This window comes from Phallusia mammillata, chromosome 1 (genome assembly GCF_965637545.1).
Source record: "Phallusia mammillata chromosome 1, kaPhaMamm4.hap1.1, whole genome shotgun sequence".
In the NCBI taxonomy this organism is placed as follows: Eukaryota; Metazoa; Chordata; class Ascidiacea; order Phlebobranchia; family Ascidiidae; genus Phallusia; species Phallusia mammillata.
The window spans coordinates 2,842,713-2,866,761 of NC_137252.1; the positions used below are offsets into that span (position 1 = coordinate 2,842,713).

General features: G+C 38.0%; 2 protein-coding genes and 1 pseudogene across 2 annotated transcripts; 1 reads left to right on the forward strand and 2 right to left on the reverse strand.

The window, feature by feature from the left end:
* Positions 1–6,796: 6,796 nt before the first annotated feature.
* Positions 6,797–7,456, reverse strand: LOC145211832 (uncharacterized). The gene has a single exon (XM_080080069.1). It carries the CDS (start codon positions 7,454–7,456, stop codon positions 6,797–6,799), a length of 660 nt encoding a protein of 219 aa, XP_079936195.1.
* An 8,596-nt stretch (positions 7,457–16,052) lies between these two features.
* LOC145211992 (intelectin-1-like) lies at positions 16,053–17,703 on the forward strand (annotated as a pseudogene).
* A 4,237-nt stretch (positions 17,704–21,940) lies between these two features.
* Positions 21,941–23,900, reverse strand: LOC145212108 (intelectin-1-like). The gene is made up of 6 exons (XM_080080174.1): positions 23,897–23,900; positions 23,549–23,607; positions 23,222–23,306; positions 22,695–23,050; positions 22,326–22,517; positions 21,941–22,180 (listed from the first exon to the last, which is right to left on the reverse strand). The coding sequence occupies exons 1-6, from the start codon at positions 23,898–23,900 to the stop codon at positions 21,941–21,943; spliced, it is 936 nt and encodes a 311-aa protein (XP_079936300.1).
* Between the last annotated feature and the right edge of the window lie 149 nt (positions 23,901–24,049).

Here is a 24,049-nt window from a genome sequence, read left to right on the forward strand (position 1 = left end):
GTATGTAACAAAAATGCGCTGCACCGATGCCAACATGAAGTCACTCTAGCGCCTCACGTGTTTGAAATATCAGTTTGTTTATTTTAATAATTCCAATTGCAAAATATTTATGAGTCTTTCACAAAAAACTATCGTTGCTTTTAAAATTCTCTGAAAGCAAATCCAGCAAACAGAGTCATTATCATCAAAAGAAGGTTGAGATTTACTTTGCCTGAACCACTGGTTGTGGTAACAATCTCTGTGGTACTATCTGAAAACAAACTTCAAAGTTGTTAATCTTGTAAACGTTTGACCAAAAAAAACTAGATTAAATGTTCTCGAAGAAACTTCACAACCCTAGAATAAGACATATCTTTTAAGGTTTACCTGGTTCTTCGGTCTGAGTTGGTTTATCTAGAAAACAATTGAAGTTTGAAATGTTACTGAGCAATCTTTTGACCCATGGAAAGAACTGCATAAATTGTTAAAATAAATAATTGTGACGCATTTTTAGAAAAGTAAGATATCGCGTAAATAGCGTCACAACGTACATGAAAATACAATGACATCACAACATGCTAAAAATATTGAGGAAACAGGTTTGCGTCCTTGATGAAAAACGTTAGAGTTGAAACCTGTTTCGTATTAGCTTTTCTACCAATTTAGGTATTTTTACGTGCCTTTCAATTTAAGTGTTGGAATGACAATGTACCTTACAAAATAGTTAAAAGTTAATGAAATATTTACCTGGTAAGCTGGTTGTGTTGAGTTCATCTAAAAAAACACCTAACGTTAAAACCGTTTACTCAAGCATTCAAACCTGTATAAAGTGGTCGCCTGGTTCTTTCAAATATGCGCTTACCGTTAAATATGGGAGCTGAACAGAAATTTGTTACAAGGAAATTGTGTTCTTATATTTGTTTTTAACCGGACAACGCAAGCGATTTAAAAAATGTTGTCTAACATTGACAACTTAAAGGCCAGTTTGAAACCCTGGCCAAAGTTGACAAACTGGTATCATTACTAAACCAAGTCCGTAAAAATAGCTGTTAGATGGTGCCACAGGAAAAAGTTTAAAAACAACACGTTTTTGCTCATAGTCAGAAAAAGAGTATAAACATTTTTGAATGATACAACTAACTTTTATAACGTTACCTAGTGTGTGAAATGTGTTGCATCCATCTAAAAAACAAAAAATTAAACTTCAAAGTTAGCGAAACGCTGACATTCAATAAAAATTTAACTGTGGACATGTGTATCCTTATCTTTTGTTAGCGTGAAACCTTTGGTACAACATGGGGTCGCAAGTTCTAACAGAGGCGTCTTTGCTTTTGGACTAATTATTTAAGGTTTGAAATTTTGGACATATTCCAGTAAGCTTTTAGCTGCGGTTTGTACAAATGTGATGTTGAAATGGGGTGTAACACCGCTGGAAAACGCAAACGATTCACGTAAAATCCCAACACAAATAGAAATAAAACATAAAAGCGGTACTGCCCTATGAATAGTTCGTTTCCCGCGTCGGTGGTTTGAGAACAAATACTGTTCACAAAAAATCACAAACAACAATCAATGAGAATTAAAGCACTCAATTATTTATGAGTAACAAGAATTTTGAAACGTAGTTCTGAAACATGTGTTCACCACAGTATTGAATTGTGGTTGTTTTTTCCTCACCTGTTTTGCAGACGTTTGAGCAAAGATTCACATTTGTTATTTTGAAGCAACCACGAGCAAGTGCAACCCCACAAGATCTTGCAAAAACTGTAACTAAATCTACAAACAAAATGCACAGTTTTCTTTATTTGATTAAAAAAGGCCAGATCTATATATATAGTTAACTTATTCTTTACTTTTTCTATTTATTTTGTGTGTGTTTACAATTACAAATTTGGAGACAATTTTGACAAAAGTCGGCTCGTTCCGATTAGAACACGATTCTTCGTTACTGTTGAAAAACGAAAGTGATTGACGACAGCTTCTGTTTATTGGAATAGAGTTACCTTGGCTTTAGGCATAATAAAAAATACGGGAATGATTACCTACCAGCTCATAAGCTGGTACAACACGCTTTAGTAGCAAATATAAACCTGGCGTTGGTTAGTTTTACAATGTCGTTTTTTTACGAGGCTATAATAGCTATAAAAGGCTATAAACAGACGTACTTGGCACCTCGACACCTACGGTCGTACAATAGTCTACATCAGGACAATCTGTAAGATGTGTTTCATCCCAATTTGTTCCCAGGCATGAGTAATCCATAGAATTACAACTGTAACATCTGATGCCTGAAGCTGCAAAAGTTTGATTTTTACTTGGTCTTGTTTGTCAATTGTCGATGACACAAACAACAATTTTGTATAAATTGTATATGTCCGAAGATAGCGTTTTGGCAAATGTAGAAATTATACAACAAATAGCGACTTACAGATTGGCCGTTAAAGAACGACAAGTTTTTTAGTTACATTTTTCAGTTATTTTTAACAATATTTATGTAGTTTAAAAATTATACTTACTGATTGTACCAAATGCCAACCAGAAAAATGCAGGCAAAATAAACTGATGCATGTTTCAAATTGAATCCTTTGTATAAAACTCCTAGGCTTGGTTGGTTAACAGCTGCAAAAAAAACACTTATACCTGCATCTTTTCAAAAGTGAAAACGGCGATTAAATTTTAGTGCAACTTAATTATATCTTGCCAATACAACGGAGTTTAACCCTGTTTTCTGCCAAAAAATAGTCTTGCTTAGGTTGATTCGGACGATTACAATTTAGCTGAGATATTTGGGGATCGCATAATGGCATTCTTTCCTGTCCGTTTAAAAAGATTGTTTGATTGAAAAAGTAAAGAAGCGCCTCGCATGTTGCAAATGTACTGTTTTATGAACATAAGAACCTGAACGAAATGATAAGTTGCTACGTCGATACCATATTTTTATTATGTCATTTTCTGTTTTACGTTTCAGTTGTAGCACAAACATTCTGTGCTTTTTTCCGAAATTTGGCATCTACAGAATTTTGTTTCTGCATAAAGTAATAAACTGTTTTCGATAAAACTTCAGTATATTTAGCTAACTATAACTAACAACAACTAAACCCCGCGTTGTGTCTTCTTTGAACAAATTCAGACTTTACACTCGGATCAGATTAGGCAGTCAGTTTTTATGGTACAGACGAAAAGAAAGTAAAATTAACAACACCAATCTGAAATCGTGTCAAAGGTTTTTATGATGTCATATATGTTAAATGGTTTTAATGTCGGTCTTGAAGTGTTTAAATTTGTTTTCCAAATCCAAGTCATGTTGCGTTGCAAAGAAAATAGTGAGGGTTAACGCTAATATAAGTTTATACAGTGATGTAAAGGCTATAGCACCGTGTTCTCCAAAGTATGGGTCTCCGAAAATTATTTTGGGTCGCCTGTTTTGAGGTAACCGCACTACTTTATAACTTGCTTTGTTGTCTTGATTTTCTACGACTTTATCTGTTGCGTAATAATAACGTCATAATGACTTGTTTTTGACTGGTAAACTTGCTTTATTTGTGACGTACCAAGTTGTTTGGCTGAAAGTGCATCCGAATTTTTTTTGAATTGTTTTCAGTCAATGGAATGTTTAGTGAAAAGAACGAACCATTTCGGTCGAAACTCGCACAGTAATTTTCACAAGAACTAATTTTTTGAAACTCTATCCCCGTTTTACGAAATAAAGCAACTATAATTCTACTTATAAGGGAAAAGTATGGCGGGAAATCTCAAATATACATTTAAGAAGTATTTAAGTAGCGTCAAAAAAAGTTTGGGAAGCACTGCTCTCGCACCAATCCTTGAAAGTCACTATAACGAAAACCATTAACCCAATCCTAATAATTGAGCATCATCGCATGACCAAGCCGCAGTTCTTGAACTATGCAATCCGTTCTCTAGCGCCTCTTGCGTTTTTTCAAATGGCTTTTCACTGAAGAGACTTTATTTATAACATGTTTTTCCTGGGTGTCCGGTTCCTGAAGACAAGCTTAAAGCCCCGACAACTAAAACAAATTAAATTTTTCAGCACACAGGAAAGTATGAGGAGTTTTGATGTGACCTAGTGGGGCATGAGTATGAATGGTCGTGGGTACTTTCCTCGAGCTCCTCTTGTGGTCATTCGTACAGTCAAAAAAGCTACTTCATTATTAGACACAAAATACAGTTTACCTCCCATGTTTAATGTAAAAGTTTTGTTGGATCGCTCTACCACCTTAAACGGTCCGTCATATGACTTTGTCAGTGGTGGACGATGTGTATCTCTCCGAACGAGCACATAGTCACTAGCCGTCAGACTTGGTGGGATTGCTGCTTTTACATTGTCGTGTCTGGACATAGGAGTTGGGAGAAGTTTGTCGACTGCATCCCGTAGGGCAGGTAAAACTTGAGAGGGAGGTGATTCATCATGACAGATAAAATCTCCTCGCACTGCGATTGGAGAGCCATATACGAGCTCTGCTGAAGATGTCTGGAAATCATCCTTGGGGGCAGTTCGAATGCCCAACATGACCCAAGTTAATTCGTCAACCCAGTTTGGTCCGGAAAGGCGAGCCATTAAAGCACTTTTTAAATGCCGGTGAAATCGTTCAAATAATCCGTTTGCTTGAGGATGGAAGCTTGTGGTGAGATAAAATTGTATCCCAAGCAGATGGCTTATTGTCGACCACAACTGGGACGTGAACTGCGGACAACGAGCAGCAGATAGGTGTGCTGGAATTCCAAACCGTGAAATCCAGACCGAAAGGAAAGCTCTGGCACAAGTTAAAGTTAAGGAATCCGTCATGGGAACTGCTTCTGGCCACCTTGTAAACCTATCTACTATATTGTCAGCAGATATCTGTCCTCGAGCTTTAGGTTTGTAACTGCTGTACGATATGATTGCACTTCTTTATAAAGTTGCGCATTCGCTATAGCTTTGTAATCGAAATCCAACATCACCTTTTGTAGACTTGAGACAGTTATCCGGGACAATGCATCAGCGACTTGATTATGTTTCCCTTGGATGTGTCGAACATCAGTGGTGAATTCGGATATTGCTGTAAGGTGGCGTTGTTGGCGCGCTGACCATGGATCAGACACTTTTGCAAACGCAAACGTTAACGGTTTGTGGTCAGTAAAAGCAGTAAAACTGCGCCCTTCAAGGAAGTATCGAAAATGGCGGATTGCCAATTGCAACGACAGTAACTCTCTGTCGAACGCGCTGTACTTTCTTTCTGGTGGTCTGAGATGCCTGCTGAAAAATGCCAATGGCCTCCAGCAACCTCCAATGTTTTGCTCAAGCACAGCACCAACAGCTGACTGTGACGCGTCGACCGTCAAGGCGGTTTGTGCCTGAGGTATAGGGTGGTGAAGTAGCGTTGCGGCAGCAAGTGCCTTTTTAGCGTTGGTAAATGCTGCCAGCATTGTGTTGTTCCAAACCAGGTGTTTTGGTTTGCCAGAAAGTGCTTCATACAATGGCATCATGATTTGCGCTACACCAGGAAGAAATCTGTGATAAAAATTTATCATGCCAGCAAATTCTTGTAAGCCTTTAATAGTGGTAGGTTTGAGAAAGCTTTGAATTGCCTTGACTTTGTCAGGTAAGGGTCTGGCACCAAATCTATCCACGCGATGACCGAGAAAATCGATTTTTGTCAGTCCAAACTTACATTTGGCCAGATTAATGACAAGTTCATGGTCAGCTAATTGTTTAAAAAGCTGCTAAAGATGATTGTGATGTTTGTTAGCTGACTTACTTGCAACCAATATGTCATCAAGGTAAACAAACACGAATTTTAAAGACTGACAAACTGTATCCATCATTCTTTGAAACGCTTGAGCTGCAATTTTAAGTCCAAAGGGCATACGCAGAAACTCAAAAGCGGCGTTACGACAGCCGTTTTGGAAATGTCTGCTGGCGCAACGGGTACCTGGTGATATCCTCGAACCAGATCGATTTTAGAAAAAATCTTAGCCTCTGCCAGTCGTGCTGTAAAATCCTGGATATGTGGGATCGAGTAGCGGTCGGGTCGTGTTGCTTCTTTTTTCACGGGGTTCGAACCCAGGACACTCCCGGGGACGAATCCCGATCAAGGTTTTTTATGTCTGTATATGGGTCAAGAGCGCCAGACCATTGTTGCTGCATTAAGGCGTCTGTAATCGCCACAGGGGCGCCATCCACCTGATGTTTTGGGAACCATATGAAGTGGAGACGACCATGGACTGGATGAACGGCGGACTATTCCCAACTCCATCATTTTACTGAATTCTGCCTTTGCAATGGCTAGTTTTTCGGGTGGAAGTCGTCTTGCCCGAGAGTGCACTGGTAGGCCGCTTGTGGGAATGTGATGTTCCACACCATGTTTTGGCATTACTGCAGAAAAATGTGGCGTTGTTATGTCATAACTTGATTGTGCGTTGCTAATTGCGTTTAGGCGAGGTGCTGCTTGGTTTGTCTTGCCTATGGTCATGCTAGTTAACGACTGAGCATGTACCAGACATTGCCGTTTAACATCAACAAGTAAACCGTGCGCTCGAAGAAAATCGTCTCCGAGTAATGGTCTCGATACGTCGGCGAGTATAAACTTCCATTGAAACTTGCCGGAAGGAATATCAAGAGAAATTAACTTGGAACCGTAGGTTGTTATGTTGCTGCCGTTAGCTGCTGTGAGATTTTGTCCCTTGTGGTTCATTCTCCTTTCATAGCCAGAAGGCGGAAAGACACTGATTTCAGCACCAGTGTCCACGAGAAAGTTGCAACCAGAGGCTCGATCCCACACGAAAAATAAATTGTGTGATTTGCCGGTTGTCCCATTCATTGTGGAAAACCGGCCTTGGCGTTTCTCTGTTGTGCAGCACATGGTGGACGACATTGTCGTGCATCCTGTTTGAAACGCCGGTGGTAAAAACAATATTGACTACTGTCGTTGCTGTTGAAAGGTGTTGTAGATTTAGCTTGCCTCTGCTTTCTTAATTTGGCAATGGTGTAGTCTGTGTTGCTCGTCCGAGCAAGCCTCAACTTATCCGCCTGTTTTGCCAAATCGCGAGGGTTTTCCAAATCTTTTTGAACGAGGACGAAACAAAACAAATGTTGGAATAGAAAGCAAGACTGGTGTTTTCCCATTAGGGCTAGCATTTCGTCCATAAGTTCGGACGGTTTTCTGTCACCGAGAGGTGCCATGTTCAGTAAGCGTGCTGCTCTTTCTTGATTTGATAAATCAAAGGAATCCAGCAGTCTTTGTTTAATTGATGCGAGCTTGTTTTCTGCTGGAGGATCTTCCAATAAATCGATTATACGCTTTGCTGTATCTTGATCAAGTGCGGACACTACATAATAAAACTTTGTTTGGTCTGCAACTATGTTTTTTAATGCAAATTGTGCCTCAATTTGTTGGAACCAAACACGTGGTTCTGCTGACCAGAAAGTCGGAAGTTTGATCGCAACTGCATGCTGGGTTTCTCCGTCGGTTGACATGCTTGTTTAATGAACTCCAGAAAAGTCGTTTCTGGATTTGGGGTCACCAAATGTAGCGTCCGTTTATTTCAATCGCAAATAATAGAATGACGCGTCAAACCAAACGCATAGCAAACGTGCGCACCAAACGAAAAAGGCAAAACACACGCACAATAGGAAAAAGGCAAACGTCACGCTTCGTAAGAAATAAATAAGCGACAGGGGTCGCTACAAGATTAACTTATGCTAATATAGGCCACAAAAACACGTTAACCTGAATATATCCTGGTGTGAGAAAAGGTTGAGCATAGGGCCCAAAATGCTGAAGCACATCACCCACTAACCCTTCATCAAACACCACAGGCACACTGGGACCGTTGTCATCAGGCCAAGAGTAAACACCAGATTCGACAGGAAACACTTTGTAGAGTGAATACAAGTTGCCTTTGTCTCCGAACTTGTCAAAAAGTCTGTTCCCTTGTAACAATCCAATATTTTCGACAATATGTTTTCCCTATTTTAAGTGGCCCTCACAACAAGCAAATTCTCACGATCTTGCCATCAGCAATATTTTATGTGTATGTATACAATGCACTCGCATTTGTCAAATTTCGTAATTCACAAGATTGGTGGTCCAATGATTAGAGTGAGCAATGTGGTCAATCAAACATGGCACCTATTGTTCCAGTAAAAGAAACAGAAAGACATCTAAGCATTCATTACAGCAAAGGCGGTAATTAAATACGTACAGAAACATCCTCCAATTTATTGAAAAGCGAACCAAACTAATGTGAGGTTTTTGAAAAGTTTTTGGTTCCATGACATTCATCTCAACGATTTAACAACATGGGAGTTGTTTCAATCTTCTGCTTATTGACGCTCCATTCTGGTTTGTATAAAAACAAGACATAACCGAAATATAAAGGTATTGGCATGGCCTGCTGTTATTTCTAGTTGAAACAAAGCAAGTCGTTTAAGGACGACTAAAAACATAGCTAACGTTTGGTTTAGGACACAGTACAGAGGTCGTATTACGATTCCAAACGGCAATGAGAAAAATCACTTGCTGTTCCAAATCCAAAACATTTAAAGGTGAATTGCGTATTGCGAACAAAACAAACAAACTGTGATTTTTACAATTTTAAGACGGTCTCTGTCCGACTGACAAAAAACAAACAAAAATGACGGCATTATAAAACTTGTACTCAACAACATAATATTATATAATTATAAAGTTGTTTGTTTTAATGGTGAAATTGTTGCAAGTAATGTAGCCATGTTTTCACAGGCGTAAAGTAATTTTTATGCTATTCATAAAATATACGTCCTCATGTATAGTGGTTTATTAATATCCAAACGCTAAATTTTATGTCTTTTGTCAACAGCGTAAATGCGAAACAATGCACTCTCCAGCAAACCTGATAAAATTAAAATCACACCACTCAATTTTGACTAACAATTGAGTTTTATTCGGTTTATGTTGTCAGAATTATTTAACGATAAAACAACATAAAGGTCGTTTCTATCATCAACTTATCGACGCTCCAACCTATTCCTGTTCCAACTCCACTGAACGCCATCGCAGCGAAATCACCACAGTGTTTCACGTTGATGTTGTGTCCAGTTGATCCAATGCAAGCCTTTTCACAAGTTTCGAAATTGTTACTAATTTTCACTCCGGGACAAAGAGCGAATGCTCCTCCCTCATTCCCTCGCAAAGCTCTAAACTACAAACAAAATGAATAAAGATTAAAGTTTTACTCCGTTATTAGATTTTAAAAGATAACGAGTCAGCCAATAGATGTCAAGTAATATTTCAAAATCCATACCCATTATAGCGATGAAATTGATCATGTATTTACCTGAATGTATCCTGGTGTAAGATAAGGTTGAGAATTGGGTCCAAAATGCTGAAGCACATCACCCACCGACCCTTCATCAAACACCACAGGTACACTGGGACCGTTGTCGTCAGGCCGAGAGTAAACGCCAGATTCGACAGGAAACACTTTGTAGAGTGAATACAAGTTGCCTTTGTCTCCGAACTTGTCAAAAAGTCTGTTCTCAGTTCGATATCGAAGGTAGGAAGACTTTCTCCAATCCTTCAGTGGCGTCTCGTTAGGAACCTACATTGATTTTACATTTTTAAATCAAAATACCCTCAACAACATGACCTAGCAGTTTTTAAATTTGCACGTTATGTTGGCTATATAGTTTTCGAATTTTAAGTGCTTCATATCTAAGGTTTTTTTTAACAGCAAACGACGACAAAATGCTTTATGATCAAGTGACAAATCCCACCTGCCAAATCATCAAATCTCCGGCGTCGATATCGAAGTAACCTGGGTTTTTGTAATCGTCGCTGGTCGCCGACACCACGTTACCGAAGGTGTTCATATTCGCCCAAGTGTTTTCACCCTTGGGTAAAAGTGGCGAGTTTCCCTGCTGGCTGGACCACCGGTCACCCTGGGTGCAGTATCCGTTCTCCTCGATGTTGTTTTCATGGATGCTGGCGATCAGTGTCCAACCTCCCTTGTTAGTGATCATGTCGCAGTATGCGAGGTAAGGAATTCCGCTTGAATCGTGCAAAGTGTAGACGCCACTCACCGGTCGCTCGGTGGCGTTGTTGAGCAGCTCCAGACATGACGAATGTGCATCTGTTGACAAAAAGGAACATGCATTTGCATATATTCTTATTTGTAATATTTTTTGTCTAAAAGTTTTTTGTACTTGTTAGATTTACACGAACTCTGTACCTGTTAGATTAACTTGATTATTTGCATCAAGCAAATGCGGTATTCAAACAATCATATACCTGTGAATGGAACTTTTCCACAGAGCACAGTCAATGTAAGCAGGATAAATGGTAGAATATTCATGTTCAATTGCGCGAACTAAACAATAATAATGTGTTTACAACTTTGTGAAAAAGGTCTAATTTGCTGATGTTGAAGGTAAAAGTTGCTGTTCTAATCTGTCTACGCGATGCTGTCACTAACACAAGAAACATATTTAGAAAGCAGGGACAAAACCATTCCTCTTGCAACCTGTAAGTAAGGTAATGTCACAAATATATTTTGAGCTATTCTGTCACAATAAATTTCTACTGAGCTGTATCACGCTCTCTTGTTTAAACCACTTACTTATAACTTTCATGTAATACAGATGTTATCTTTCCCAACATTGAACTTTTCTTCTCACTTGAATGTACTAGTTAGAAGAAAGTTCTCGCTCTGACGCAACTATTGCTAACACTTGCACCTAATAATAGCGAAGGCATTCGAGGAGTGTAGAAGCAACGATGTGTACACGGTCGCTCTCTATTTATTCAACACTTTATAGAAGTCTATACACCTGTTGTTTTTTTAGTATACGAAGTTGCTTTAATGGTTTGCAACGTCATACGAGATTAACATTTGGTTTGATGTAGGTCCTACCTTTTCGACACATTTATGTGCCGGAAGTTGGAAAGAAATGGATGAATTTGGGACAAAAGAATTATTTTAAATGTTGGCAGTGCAAACAATAAACTATTAAAATATTTTCTTTGTACTTGGTTGGAGTTTTTTGATGAAAATGTTTTTTGGCCTCTTTGTGACCACTCCAACATGTTTTTCAGTATAATAATCACATGTTGAAGGACTGAAACTTTGAAACAATTCCCAACAGTTGTTTTTTGCATTTCCTAATTTAACTACAACTCTCCTGGTTGTCTGCAACTAACGCTGATTTACTTGCACAAAAATGTCGTAAAAATAAGCCATGGTAGCTTATAATATTACAAATAGATTTGTTACTCTAATGTTAAGCGCATAGTTTACAAAATTGAGATGCGAAATCCAATCTCCAAAACAACAGCACAAACTAATTTTATTTATATGTAAACAATACAGGTCAAATACATTCACTTAACCTGTGAACGACTTCTGTTCCGTTGACCCATTAATTGCATGGTTGTAGGACTTTGAGTAAAATAGGAAAGATTTCCATAATTTCCATTGGCCACTATGAGAATAAATTAGAGTGTAAATAGTGAACAAACTTCCGTAAGAATATTTGTTGTTGACAACAGTCTTGGTCCGGCCCTTAAACCAGTTTTTATCTGCTTTCAAAACACAAACAAGTATCCGGGTTTCGTCAAAACAGGAAGACTTCCCAGTCGGAAGACTTCTCAGTGCGCACGTTTGCATCTAATAATAGAAAGTATGTTCAATATTTGTTGAAACGATAAGTGTGCACGCTGCCACCAACTGTTTACCCAACACTTAAAACTTATAAGTCGATAGGCTTACTGTTTAATCATACACGAAGTTCAGAAGTTCATCGCAGCACGTTGTCAGTGGATAAACAGTATTATATGGACAATTCCTGTTTATCTGACACGGCAAGTTGGATCTGTGTTTCGCAGTTGATTTACACGATTTATTAAAGAGCTCATACAATTTACCACTTGAGGATGGGATATGTTGTTAAATGCAAAAAAAATGTCGACTGCTTATTAATATAATCATCCAAACAAAATAAAGCGAATCCTCACTAAACGTTTTTATACAAGAAGAATTAGGAGTAATTAATAAACTGAATGAAACAGGACATCATTTTTGCGGGAAAAAACCTACCCTAAACTTGACGTTGCCAATTGTTTCTATTAATGTTGTTTCTGTGATTGTTTAAAAGTCTACATTCTAGTTTTGTACGCATTACAAAAGACGTGTCAGGTACCATCAGGCGAAATGACGGGTGTTTAATTTTATTATACCCAATCGTTTATTTTGAACCAACGACAATCTATTTTTAACATGTGGAATACGAATCTCTTGATTTACAGAAATATTTTAAACAACAATGGAGAAAATCAGATTCAGGAAAAATTCAAGCTGGAACGATTCATAATCAACTAAATTTCATAAATTAATCAACTAAATTCCATAATTCAATAAGCTTTTTCATTAATTATTCTTGATTAACTACGAATAATCATAAATTAAAAAATTAAATTAGTTGCTTATTTTACATAACTGATCTTAACGATGCAACAACATAAAAGTTGTTTCAATCATCAGCTTATCCATCCTTCTCCTGTTCCAACTCCGCTGAAAGCCAATGCAGCAAAATCACCACAAAACCTTACATCAACTTTCTCCAATTATTCAGTGGCGTCTCGTTTGGAACCTTGAAAATACAATTTTTACTTTTTTAAATCAAAATATATCTCAGATAACTGAAACTTCGCAGCAGTTTTTATTTTGACTTGTTAGGTTGGATATATAGCTTTACATTTTACAAGTGTTTTACGTGTAAGGTATTTGCAATCGACCAACAACAACAAAATCACTGCTTTATGATAAAGTAACAAATCCACCTGCCAAATCATCAAATCTCCGGCGTCGATGTCGAAGTAACCTGGGTTTTTGTAATCGTCGCTGGTCGCCGACACCACGTTACCGAAGGTGTTCATATTCGCCCAAGTGTTTTCACCCTTAGGTAAAAGTGGGGAATTTCCCTGTTGACTGGACCACCGGTCACCCTGGGTGCAGTGTCCGTTCTCCTCAATGTTGTTCTCATGGATGGTGGCGATCAGCGTCCAACCTCCCTTGTTAGTGATCATGTCGCAGTATGCAAGGTAAGGAATCCCGTTTGAATCGTGCAAAGTGTAGACGCCACTCATCTGTCGCACGGTGGCGTTGTTGAATAGTTCCAGACATGACGATTGTGCCTCTGTTTAAACATAGATCAGAAATAAAATATCATATCACATTAACCACTTTTTTTATGACTCCACAAAAGTCAGCTACATTTTTTAACATATTGAAATCAATTGAGAATATTATTTTCACAAAGGTTCGTAAACTACTTAGGTGGTGCAGATTGGTTTTTACATAATTCTACCTGAGAAAACAGCTTTTCCGCACAGCACAGTTAATGTCAGCAGCAAAACTATAACCTTATTCATTTCTTTCGTTGATGTTTTTGTCTACAACGAACAAATTACAGTGTTGTTACAAATGTGTTATTATTTGTTTCAAGGTAATTTGCCTGATGCATTTGCCTCACATAGAAATCTTATCTTACTTCTCTCTGTACTTCGGTTCTCTAATGATGTCGCTGATCGTATGAGCCCATTATATACTGTTCGGAGAAGAAGATATAGGTAGAAAGCAAAAATTTTATGGCAGGGGCATCTATCAGAATTGAATCGGATATCTCGATCAAACCTGTTGTTTCATTTGGGTTAAATCAAATCCCATATAATCTAATGGGTAGTTGAGCTTTTCTGTAACAATCACAAAGTTGTGAATAGATGTATGTGAAAAAATACAAAGAGCTCGTTGTGTTTACGACAAAGAGGTGCTGTTGCTCCCTTTAATCCACCCCCACATTTAAACCTATGACAATCCCTTTTGCAAACGCAGATGGTTTTGTTCTCACCAACTGACCGTTCAGAATAAAACTGACTGGTCTGTGTGTGCTTTGTCATCTTTGCAGTCATGTGGTGATAATTATATCATGTGCATTTATTTAAACATATGTTGTTCATATTGATAGCCTCTGTTTCCCCATTATTAGTCGACAAACATGTTTTGTGCGTAGTTTCCGCACCTTTTTGCACAACGTTTATGTAAAACGCATTGCATACGAATTCTGTTTATTTGACAAACTAAAGGAGTAAGATTCACACCTTTAATTTTTGTGTGATGTTCTTGGCGCTACAATCTTTACAACAAATGCGACACTACATAAGAACCTTGTGTAATTAAATGGTTATTGGGTCAGTTATTCCCCTAACTGCTCTTTACTTTTTTGCCACCCACGACCGCAGCACAGATGGCTTCGTCCCCACCAACTTACAGTTTACATTCACCCTACATAGTCCATAATGTTTCCTACACATCGAACTAAAAATTTTAATCGAATTCTCGTGTACATAAAACAAATGTTACTCAACACTCCCCATCTGCACAAACACTATTTTAGAGATCCATAAAATGTAATGTAATAATTTTCAATCGATATGTGTGTTTTACGAGTTAGTTGCGATTGGAAGGACAAATTATGTTTGTTTTGAATGTTAAGTTACACTCCAGCCTATTTTGTTTTCTAGTGGATTAGGAAAATTTGGATCTTAATGCTTTTTGTCAAAATAATTTAAACCGAAACCAGGGTTAAAAAAATTAAGAAATGTAATGCACCTAACATACTCAGCCGTTTAAAAATTCCAGTTAAAATTGTATTTCTGTTTGGAAGACCATAAAGACCACAAAGAAGACGAAAATAGCCCATGATTGTAAAACGCGAACCAGTATCGAATAAAGTTACTTGTCTTATGTTAATTTATCAAGTACATAAGTTCTGTAAATCACAAAATCCACAAGGAACCTTGAATTAGTGCCATTAAAATAAGTCGATTAGTGCAGTGCTTCCTAACCTTTTCCAGCTCGCGGCCCATTTAAAAAAAAATTTTTTTTCGGCGGACCACCGTTTAATATTGCGACAAAACCACAATGGAAAAGAACTAAAATTAACAGAAAAATAATAACCGCACAAACAATACTTCTGTTAATGTGAAGCCTGAGCTTGCTGATTTGATATGATTTATGAGATCACTACTACTTTCTGGGAAATAAACTGTGTAACTTTTTTTAACTTCTAAGTTATATTGGTATGTTAATAGTTTGAAAAGCTTCACGGCCCACCAGAAAGTACGTCGCGGATCACCAGTGGGCCGCGGCCCACCGGTTGGGAAGCGCTGGATTAGTGAATGATGGCCATTAAGTTTACATAGACTAATGTACACGGTAAAGCTGTAAAATGTCTTGGATATGGAACTGTCCGCCGGTAAGAACCATGACATCTGGGTTGACAAACAGGACCTCCATGGATTGCCAAACAGCGAAGTATTTTAAGATTATCACTAAGCATCTCATTGTCAGCAGAATGTATAGGGTAGAAACCGAAAATGTTAAAATTCGCTTTTGACTTGAAAATAATGAAAATATGTATCTAATTTTATAGTCAATGTTTTTTTTTTCCAAAGAATAATATAAAAATTTAATAAATGTAATAAATGTAATACAAACACTTTAAAAGGGCAACAAGAATGCATTCGATCAATTTTGATTTTTACTCAAAAGTGTTTTCTTTTTTTCAGTGCAGTTGCAATTCGTAAAACGAATAAAAGTGTCTTACAGTGTCTGAATAAAAGTGTCTGATAAAAAGTGCCTTACTACTGTAGTTTGTCAAATAAACAGAATTCGTGTGGAAAGCATTTTGAAAACGTTGTGCAAGAAGGTGCAGAAAATTTGAACAAAACGTGTTTGTCGACTAATAATGGGTAAACAAAGGCTATCAATATGAACAACACATGTTCAAATAAACGCACATGATATAAATATACCACATGAGCGCAAAGATGACAAAGCACACACAGACCAGTCAGTTTTATTCTGAACCGTCAGTTGGTGAGAACAAAATCATCTGTGTTTGCCAAAGGGATTGCCATAGGTGCCAATTGGAGGGTGAATTGAAAGGAACAATAGCACCCCCTTTATCGTAAACACAAACAGCCATTTCTATTTTTTCACATACACCCGTACACAATTTTGTGATCGCTTCAGAAATGCTCACCTACACTTTAGATTTTATGGGATTCGATGCAAACCAAATAAAACAACAGGTTTGATCGAGATATTTCCGACGCAATTCTAGTAGATGTCCCCCACGATACAATTTGAGCTTTCTCCCAATTTCTTCTTGTCCGAACAGTATATAATGGGCTCATACGATCAGCGACATCATTAGAGAACCTAGGTACAGAGAGAAGTAAGATAAGATTTCTATGTGAGGCAAATACATCAGGAAAATCACCTTGAAGCAAATAGTAACACATTTGTGACATAATTGTAATTTGTTCGTTGTAGACAAAAACATCAACGAAAGAAATGAATAAGGTTATAGTTTTGCTGCTGACATTAACTGTACTGTGCGGAAAACCTCTTTTCGCAGGTAGAATAATGTTAAATAAATTGCACCAACCTAAGTAGTTTACGAACCTTTGTCAAAATAATGCTCTCAATTTATATTAAAATATGCCTCAGACTTTTGGGTCGTCATAAAAAGTTGTTACTGTGACATTATGTTCTATTTCTGGATTATGATTGGGTTTTATGAACAGGGGCACAATCGTCATGTTTGGAACTGCTCAACAACGCCACCGAGCGACCGATGAGTGGCGTCTACACTTTGTACGATTCAAACGGAGTTCCATACCTCGCATACTGCGACATGATAACTAACATGGGAGGTTGGACGCTGATCGCCAGCATACATGAGAACAACATCGAGGAGAACGGATACTGCACCCAGGGTGACCGGTGGTCCAGCCAGCAGGAAAACTCCCCACTTTTACCACAGGGTGAAAACACTTGGGCGAATATGAACACCTTCGGTAACGTGGTGTCGGCGACCAGCGACGATTACAAAAACCCAGGTTACTTCGACATCGACGCCGGAGATTTAATGATTTGGCAGGTAGGATTTGTTACTTTGTTTTGAACTGGGGTGTTTGTAATTGTTTTCTGTTTGCCTTTGTTTCAATTGTGACATGAAAATCATTGTATTTTGAAGGTTCCTAACGAGACACCATTGAATAATTGGCGAAAGTCTTCCTACCTTTGATATCGAACTGAGAACAGATTTCTCGACGCGTTCGGAGACAAGGGCAACTTGTATTCACTCTACAAAGTGTTTCCTGTCGAATCTGGTGTTTACTCTTGGCCTGTTGACAACGGTCCCAGTGTGCCTGTGGTGTTTGATGAAGGGTCGGTGGGTGATGTGGTTCACCATTTTGGACCGAATGCTCAACCTTATCTCACGCCAGGATACATTCAGGTAAATATTTGATCAGTTTCATCACTATATTGAGCATGGTTAAAAAATATTGCTTGACAACTTCAAGGATCCCTAGGTCTAAGTGATTGTTTTTCACAATCTAAAAAACAGAGATAAAGCTTAATCCTTATTCTTTTTATTCGTAGTTTAGAGTCCTAAGAGGTAACGGAATAGCAACATGTGCTTTGTGTCCCGGTGTCAAAGTCAGTAATGATTTTGGGGAAGCTGAAACCGCTTGTATTGGATCAACTGGATACACCTCCAACCCAAAACACTGTGGTGATTTCGCTGCGATGGCTGTTAATGGAGTTGGGACAGGAATAGAATGGAGCGTCGATAAGCTGATGATTGAAACAACCTTTATGTTGTTTTATCGCTAAATTAATGTCAATTACGAATAGAAATGCAGTGGGTTTGTTGTATTTTAATCAGCATTCCTGGGGAATGTATTATGCAGTGATTCGCACAATGCACAGTAAACATCAAATTGATATTCCACAATTTCATACAAGTCAATTTTATGGATAGCTTGTTGGTGACTTTTAATCTGGTTACGCATAACATGAAAATTCCAATATTAATTCAGAGACTTGTATCATTGAATTTGGAGAGGTCGTTGATTGCATGTTTATTAAGGGCATCAGTTATACTATATTTAATAGAAAGTGTAGTAAAAAACACAGTCACGCTACGTCCCGTAGCGAATGTCAACAGCTTTAATCATCATTCTTAAACAGCGTGTTTTAAATAACACCAGGTCATAACAACGTGGTTATATTACGGAGGCGGCTTGTAAACTAAACAAACTAGGACGAGGCGTCGATCAGCGGAAGATCATTACATACTTTTGTTGTTTTATCTTTAAGACCAGTGATATGTAACTAAAAACCTTCCAAAAGCCCAATAGGTGATTTGATTGGCATGTCAATAAACGTTCTGTTGATTTTGATTACTATATTAGTACACATCAATCAACGCTTCAGTTGTTTTTTATATATGCTTTACCAATAAAACAAACTGTACAGTGCATGTTACTGCACCCAGGGTGACCGGTGGTCCAGCCAGCAGGGAAACTCCCCACCTTTACCCAGAGGTAAAAACATTGGGGAGTAGTTAGATAAAACAGCAGACGTTTTTTATTTTAGCATGTTATACAATTTCCGCCACATCTGTGAAAATAAATAAGATATTTGTCGTTATAAGCATCACAGAAAAAAAATATAAGTAGTAAAATGGTAAAGCAAAGTTTTTATCACTTCCGTAAAGAATGACTTCCCCTGTCATTCAGTTTTGATTTGATCCTAATTCTTATTGCACAAAATCGTTTATTGTGGATTTGTTTTTTATCACAAGAGTTTTATTAAAACTTGTTGGAAAGGTTATGATAAGGTGAAATCATTTCATGAAAGGAGAGGAGCAGGTGATGAACATTAGGTTATATATGGTATCTAATATAGTACTTAAATTAAGTGCACATAATTTTTATTAGGTTTAAAATTTCTTTTGTGCAATAACTTTACATATGCTTCAAGAAACTGAAAGGAACTGTGTTTTTTAGAACAGCAAACTATTGATTTGATAGCAATTACCCCACTATGCCAAATTTTACCATGCATGTGCTGAGCTCAGCACACCAAGCAAATTTGCATGGCATTTAGTGCAAGCACCTATTACTAGAGCAATTGACCACCATGCAGTTCCAAATTTGGTGTAAACTGGACACTGTTTACATAATTATTGGTTGTCTGTGCCAATCAAAGTCTTAATCAAAAATACAAAGTAACTTGTAACAGTTGTTTTTGTTGTGAAACTGTTGATATAGTTTTTTATCAAACAGAATGACCTTGTAGGTCAAAATGACAAAAAACAATGTGCTTTAAAACAAAAACTGATAGCTACAGTAAAGCATATATGAAAATTTATACTTTATAATCGCAATTTATCATTGTTTTTTATGAAATCTCAAAATTATCAATTTCCCAACTTGTTAAGAATTACCGCAATTCCATAAATGAACCAAAAGATCCTCTTATTAGCAACGACTTCTGTTTAACAGGCAACAATTGCAGTTTTTGCAGAAACGCCTAATGATTTTAGTTAATCTTTTGCTACTTCTCCTTAAGTTTCTTTTAATATTCTGGTCCACTTGTTAGTCAACAATATTATTTTAATTCAAGTCAAGTCAAGTCAAATTTATTTGCATTGTCACTATATCCAATTGTCATTGATGTACAGTTTTATAAAAACAGCAAGGACACCGAAAAAAAACCGTTGGTTATCGAGTCAAGTGTCCCGTTATTTGAATGATGCTTGAAGTTTTGTGGGTGTGTTCTGCCGTAGGATCGCAACCGACCGCACGAACCTGGCGGGGTACGTCCGGTTACATAAGACGGTGGTTGAACCCGCGGGTTCTGCTGGCCAAATGAAACCCGCCTAAACGGAAACACCAGCGCGGTTCCTCGGCACGTTTCCTGTGATCCCGTAATAGGCAGACCCGGGTGTCCCGAGGACAGTTCGTTGCGATGGAAGTTGGTTGAAAAGTGGCCGTCGCTCATCTCCTCTGCTTTCCTAGCTTTCGTAAGATCGATGGCGGGGATCTCAGATGTTGATCGATGCGAAAGTAGAAGGTGATGACTGTTCTCGTCCCGGTTGGCAGATCTGAAAAAGTCAAATCCTACGGCAGTACTTTGCTCATTTTATGTGTGACTACTTAATTAGGTCATGTGTATGATTGACAAAGCAAACATTAAAAATAAACGCTAACAATAAAAACACACTGAGATAAAACTATAGGAAGGGAATGGGAAACGAAAAATTTGAATATGTGGAAAAGAAAACAAGGCTGTGAATATATTGTTCTGGTGGGATTGGGAGCCTGGACTTCGAGGTGTATTAGTTGGAGATTGGTGGTATTGCATCAGAAGATGCGAACGGTATTTTTTTTACAAAGGAGGAGCGTGAGAGCGACTTTGTGACGTGTGGTATTTCTTCCCATACTTTTGGGCCTCGATAGCAAATTGACCTTGAGCCTATCGTGGTGCTTACACAGGGATGAAAGTAATTCTGGCTGTCAGCCCTTCTGGTGTTGTGACAATGAACTGACGAAATAGGTGTAAACAGGGTATTGTATGTGAAAGGTAGTGCACCAGAATGAAACGCGTGCAACAGTTTGGCTAACTCTAGTTTATAAATATCTCTAATTTTCAGAAGGTGCATATGGTAATATATGGGGATGGCGCGACATCGGTAGGTGCTGCGAGTGATGGCTCGCAGGATTTTGGTGTGTTTAATGTTAAGGTTTTGTAGTGACGCTGTGCAGGCACTGCCCCAAGCGGCGATGGCATATTGCAGATGGGAGTATGCAAATGAGTAATAAATTATTCGGAGAGACTTTTCTCAAAGGTAATCGCGCAGCTTATACACAATACCGCAAGCTTGAGTCAATTTTCTTTCCACATGCGTTATATGGTGTTTCCAGTTTAACTGATCGTCAATACATACTCCAAGGTATTTTGTTTTCGTCGATCGCTTTATTTGTTACGATCCTATGAAAATGGAAAACTTGTCAAAAAGAGAGTGCTTGGAAGGACGAAACAGTAGGTAAGTTGTTTTACTGGTGTTAAGCGATAATTTGTTATATCTCATCCAATTATCCACTTGCGTGAGTTCCTTATTTACGTTTTCCTGCAGATCAATCAACGAATCTGATGACATGCATAGGCACGTGTCATCTGCGAACAATTTGGTAGTGAAATGGGATGCATTTGGGAGGTCATTTATATAAAGGGAAAAGAGAAGAGGAGCCAAGGATGAACCTTGAGGACAACCGCACGTTACGTTTTGAAATTGCGATGTTACATTTGATATGCGTGTGCATTGCCTGCGGTTACTTAAGTAGCTACAGAGTAATTGTAAGGGGCTTCCCCGTATTCGATACAGGTGCTCCAACTTCCACAACAAAATTCAATAAAATACAGATCAATGAATTAAAAAATGGGAAAATCCATCTGTATGACAATTCAAACCCCAGTTTATTTGCCAAGCAAGTGCTTTTTTACTAAAAATGTTTGATGTATCTCCGTATTTTTATGATCGACATTTTTCGCGCACATTATGCAAAAAAAGTTCAGATGCCCATACATACAAATGTACATAAGAACGTGAGAAATTTATTTGTAAACATTTGTACTTTTAAGTTGTTTTTTGTTGAATTGTAAAAGCGTACCCGTTTTCAAAGTCTTTTCCGTTTTTCTCAAACGTAATTTCTTTGAACGAAAATTGATCAGTAAGCGTTTAAAGTTTTGTGTTACTGTCCGCACAAATTAGGTTTATGTCTTTCGTGTAGGGGTCTGATATGCGTCGCTCAATAGTGTGTTATCCGTTGTGCGTCCGTTAACGTCGTAAAAAAAACATGTCTTGACTAAATTATACAAAATAGCTTTTATAACGCTGTGTTGTGGCGCGAATAAGAAACAAGAATTTTTTTGGGAAGCAGGAAAAATATGAACCTAACGAAACAAGTAATTAGAATACGAAAATGCCTATTTGCCAAATGATGGACAAGCAAATAAATATTTTTCTGTTTTTATTTGTTTCGTTTGAACAACTACTGTGCTCTTAACGATAAAACAACATAAAGGTTGTTTCAATCACCAGCTTATCTACGCTCCATTCTGTTCCCGATCCGTAACCGTGACAAGCCATCCCGGCAAAATCACCACAATGGCATGATGACCAGCTGGTGTACCCACTTGATCCAATGCAAGCGGTTTCAGCAGAGATAAAATCATCGCTAAGTTTTACTCCAGGACAAAGAGCAAATGCACCTTCTTGGGATAACTGTTTCAAAGTTCTAAACTGTAAATAAGGTGATTTTATTTTTGTAATTTTATTTTCGAATTTTAGGCATTTGAATGGAAACCGATTATTTACTTGAATATATCCTGGTGTAAGATAAGGTTGAGCATTCGGCCCAAAATGCTGAAGCACATCATCCACCGACCCTTTTAAACACCACAGGTACACTGGGGCCATTGTCTTCAGGTCCAATGTAAATACCAGATTCGACAGGAAACACTTTGTAGAGGGAATACAAGTTGCCCTCGTCTCCGAACGCGTCGAGAAATCTGTTCTCAGTTCGATATCGAAGGTAGGAAGTCTTTCTCCAATTATTCATTGGTGTCTCGTTAGGAACCTTCAAAATATAATGATTCTATTTGTTTAAACCAAAATAACTCGCCAACATAACCTAGCAGTTTGTAAATTGTTAAGTTGGCTATATAGTTTTTGAATTTTAAGTGCTTCATATCTATGTTCATTCAAATAGGCAAACGACGACTAAATCAAAGCTTTAGAATGTAACAAATCCGACCTGCCACATCATTAAATCTACTGCGTCGATGTCGAAGTAACCTGGGTTTTTGTAATCGTCGCTGGTCGCCGACACCACGTTACCGAAGGTGTTCATATTCGCCCAAGTGTTTTCACCCTTGGGTAAAAGTGGCGAGTTTCCCTGCTGGCTGGACCACCGGTCACCCTGGGTGCAGTGTCCGTTCTCCTGGATGTTGTTCTCATGGATGCTGGCGATCAGCGTCCAACCGCCCATGTTAGTGATCATGTCGCAGTATGCAAGGTAAGGAACTCCGTTTGAATCGTGCAAAGTGTAGACGCCACTCATCGGTCGCACGGTGGCGTAGTTGAGCAGTTCCAGACATGACGATTGTGCCTCTGTTTAAACATAGATCGGAAATAAAATATAATATCACATTATCCACTTTTTTTAAGACTCCACAAAAGTCAGCTACATTTTTCAACATGTTGAAATAAGTTGAGAATATTATTTTCACAAAGGTTAGTAAACTACTTAGGTGGTGCAGGTTGTTTTTTACATTATTCTACCTGAGAAAACAGCTTTTCCGCACAGCACAGTTAATGTCAGCAGCAAAACTATAACCTTATTCATTTCTTTCGTTGATGTTTTTGTCTACAACGAACAAATTACAGTCTTGTTAAATGTGTTATTATTTGTTTCAAGGTAATTTGCCTGATACATTTGCCTCACATAGAAATCTTATCTTACTTCTCTCTGTACTTCGGTTCTCTAATGATGTGGCTGATCGCATTTGCCCATTATATACTGTTCGGACAAGAAGAAATTGGGAGAAAGCACAAATTGTATCGTGGGGGACATCTACTAGAATTGCGTCGGAGATATCTCGATCAAACCTGTTGTTTTATTTGGGTTATTTCAAATCCCATATAATCTAATGTGTAGTTGAGCTTTTCTGTAACAATCAAAAAGTTGTGAATGGATGGATGTGAAAAAATACAAAGAGCTCGTTGTGTTTACGATAAAGGGGTGCTGTTGCTCCCTTTAATTCACCCCCGATTTGCACATAGGACAATCCATTTGGCAAACGCAGATGATTTTGTTCTCACAAACTGACGGTTCAGAATAAAACTGACTGATGGTCTGTGTGTGCTTAGTCATCGTTGCGCCCCTTTTGTGATAAATATATCATGGGCGGGCGTTTATTTAAACATGTGTTGTTCATATTGATAGCATCTATTTACCCATTATTAGTCGACAAACATGTTTTATCCAACTTTCTGCACATCTTTTCACAATGTTTTAAAATCGCATTGCATACACTTCTGTTTGTTTGACATACTAAAGTAGCTAAATTTATTGTTTTACGATTCCAGACTTTCCAGACTTTTTCGACA

Bases quoted from the DNA above. Each gene is read 5' to 3' on its own strand.
- LOC145211832 (XM_080080069.1), bottom strand. From the start codon at position 7,456: ATGTCAACCGACGGAGAAACCCAGCATGCAGTTGCGATCAAACTTCCG.
- LOC145212108 (XM_080080174.1), bottom strand. The intron at 23,051-23,221 runs GTAGAATAATGT...ATGTTTAAACAG, and splicing joins CGGAAAAGCTGTTTTCTCAG to AGGCACAATCGTCATGTCTG. The intron at 22,518-22,694 runs GTCGGATTTGTT...TATATTTTGAAG, and splicing joins TAGATTTAATGATGTGGCAG to GTTCCTAACGAGACACCAAT.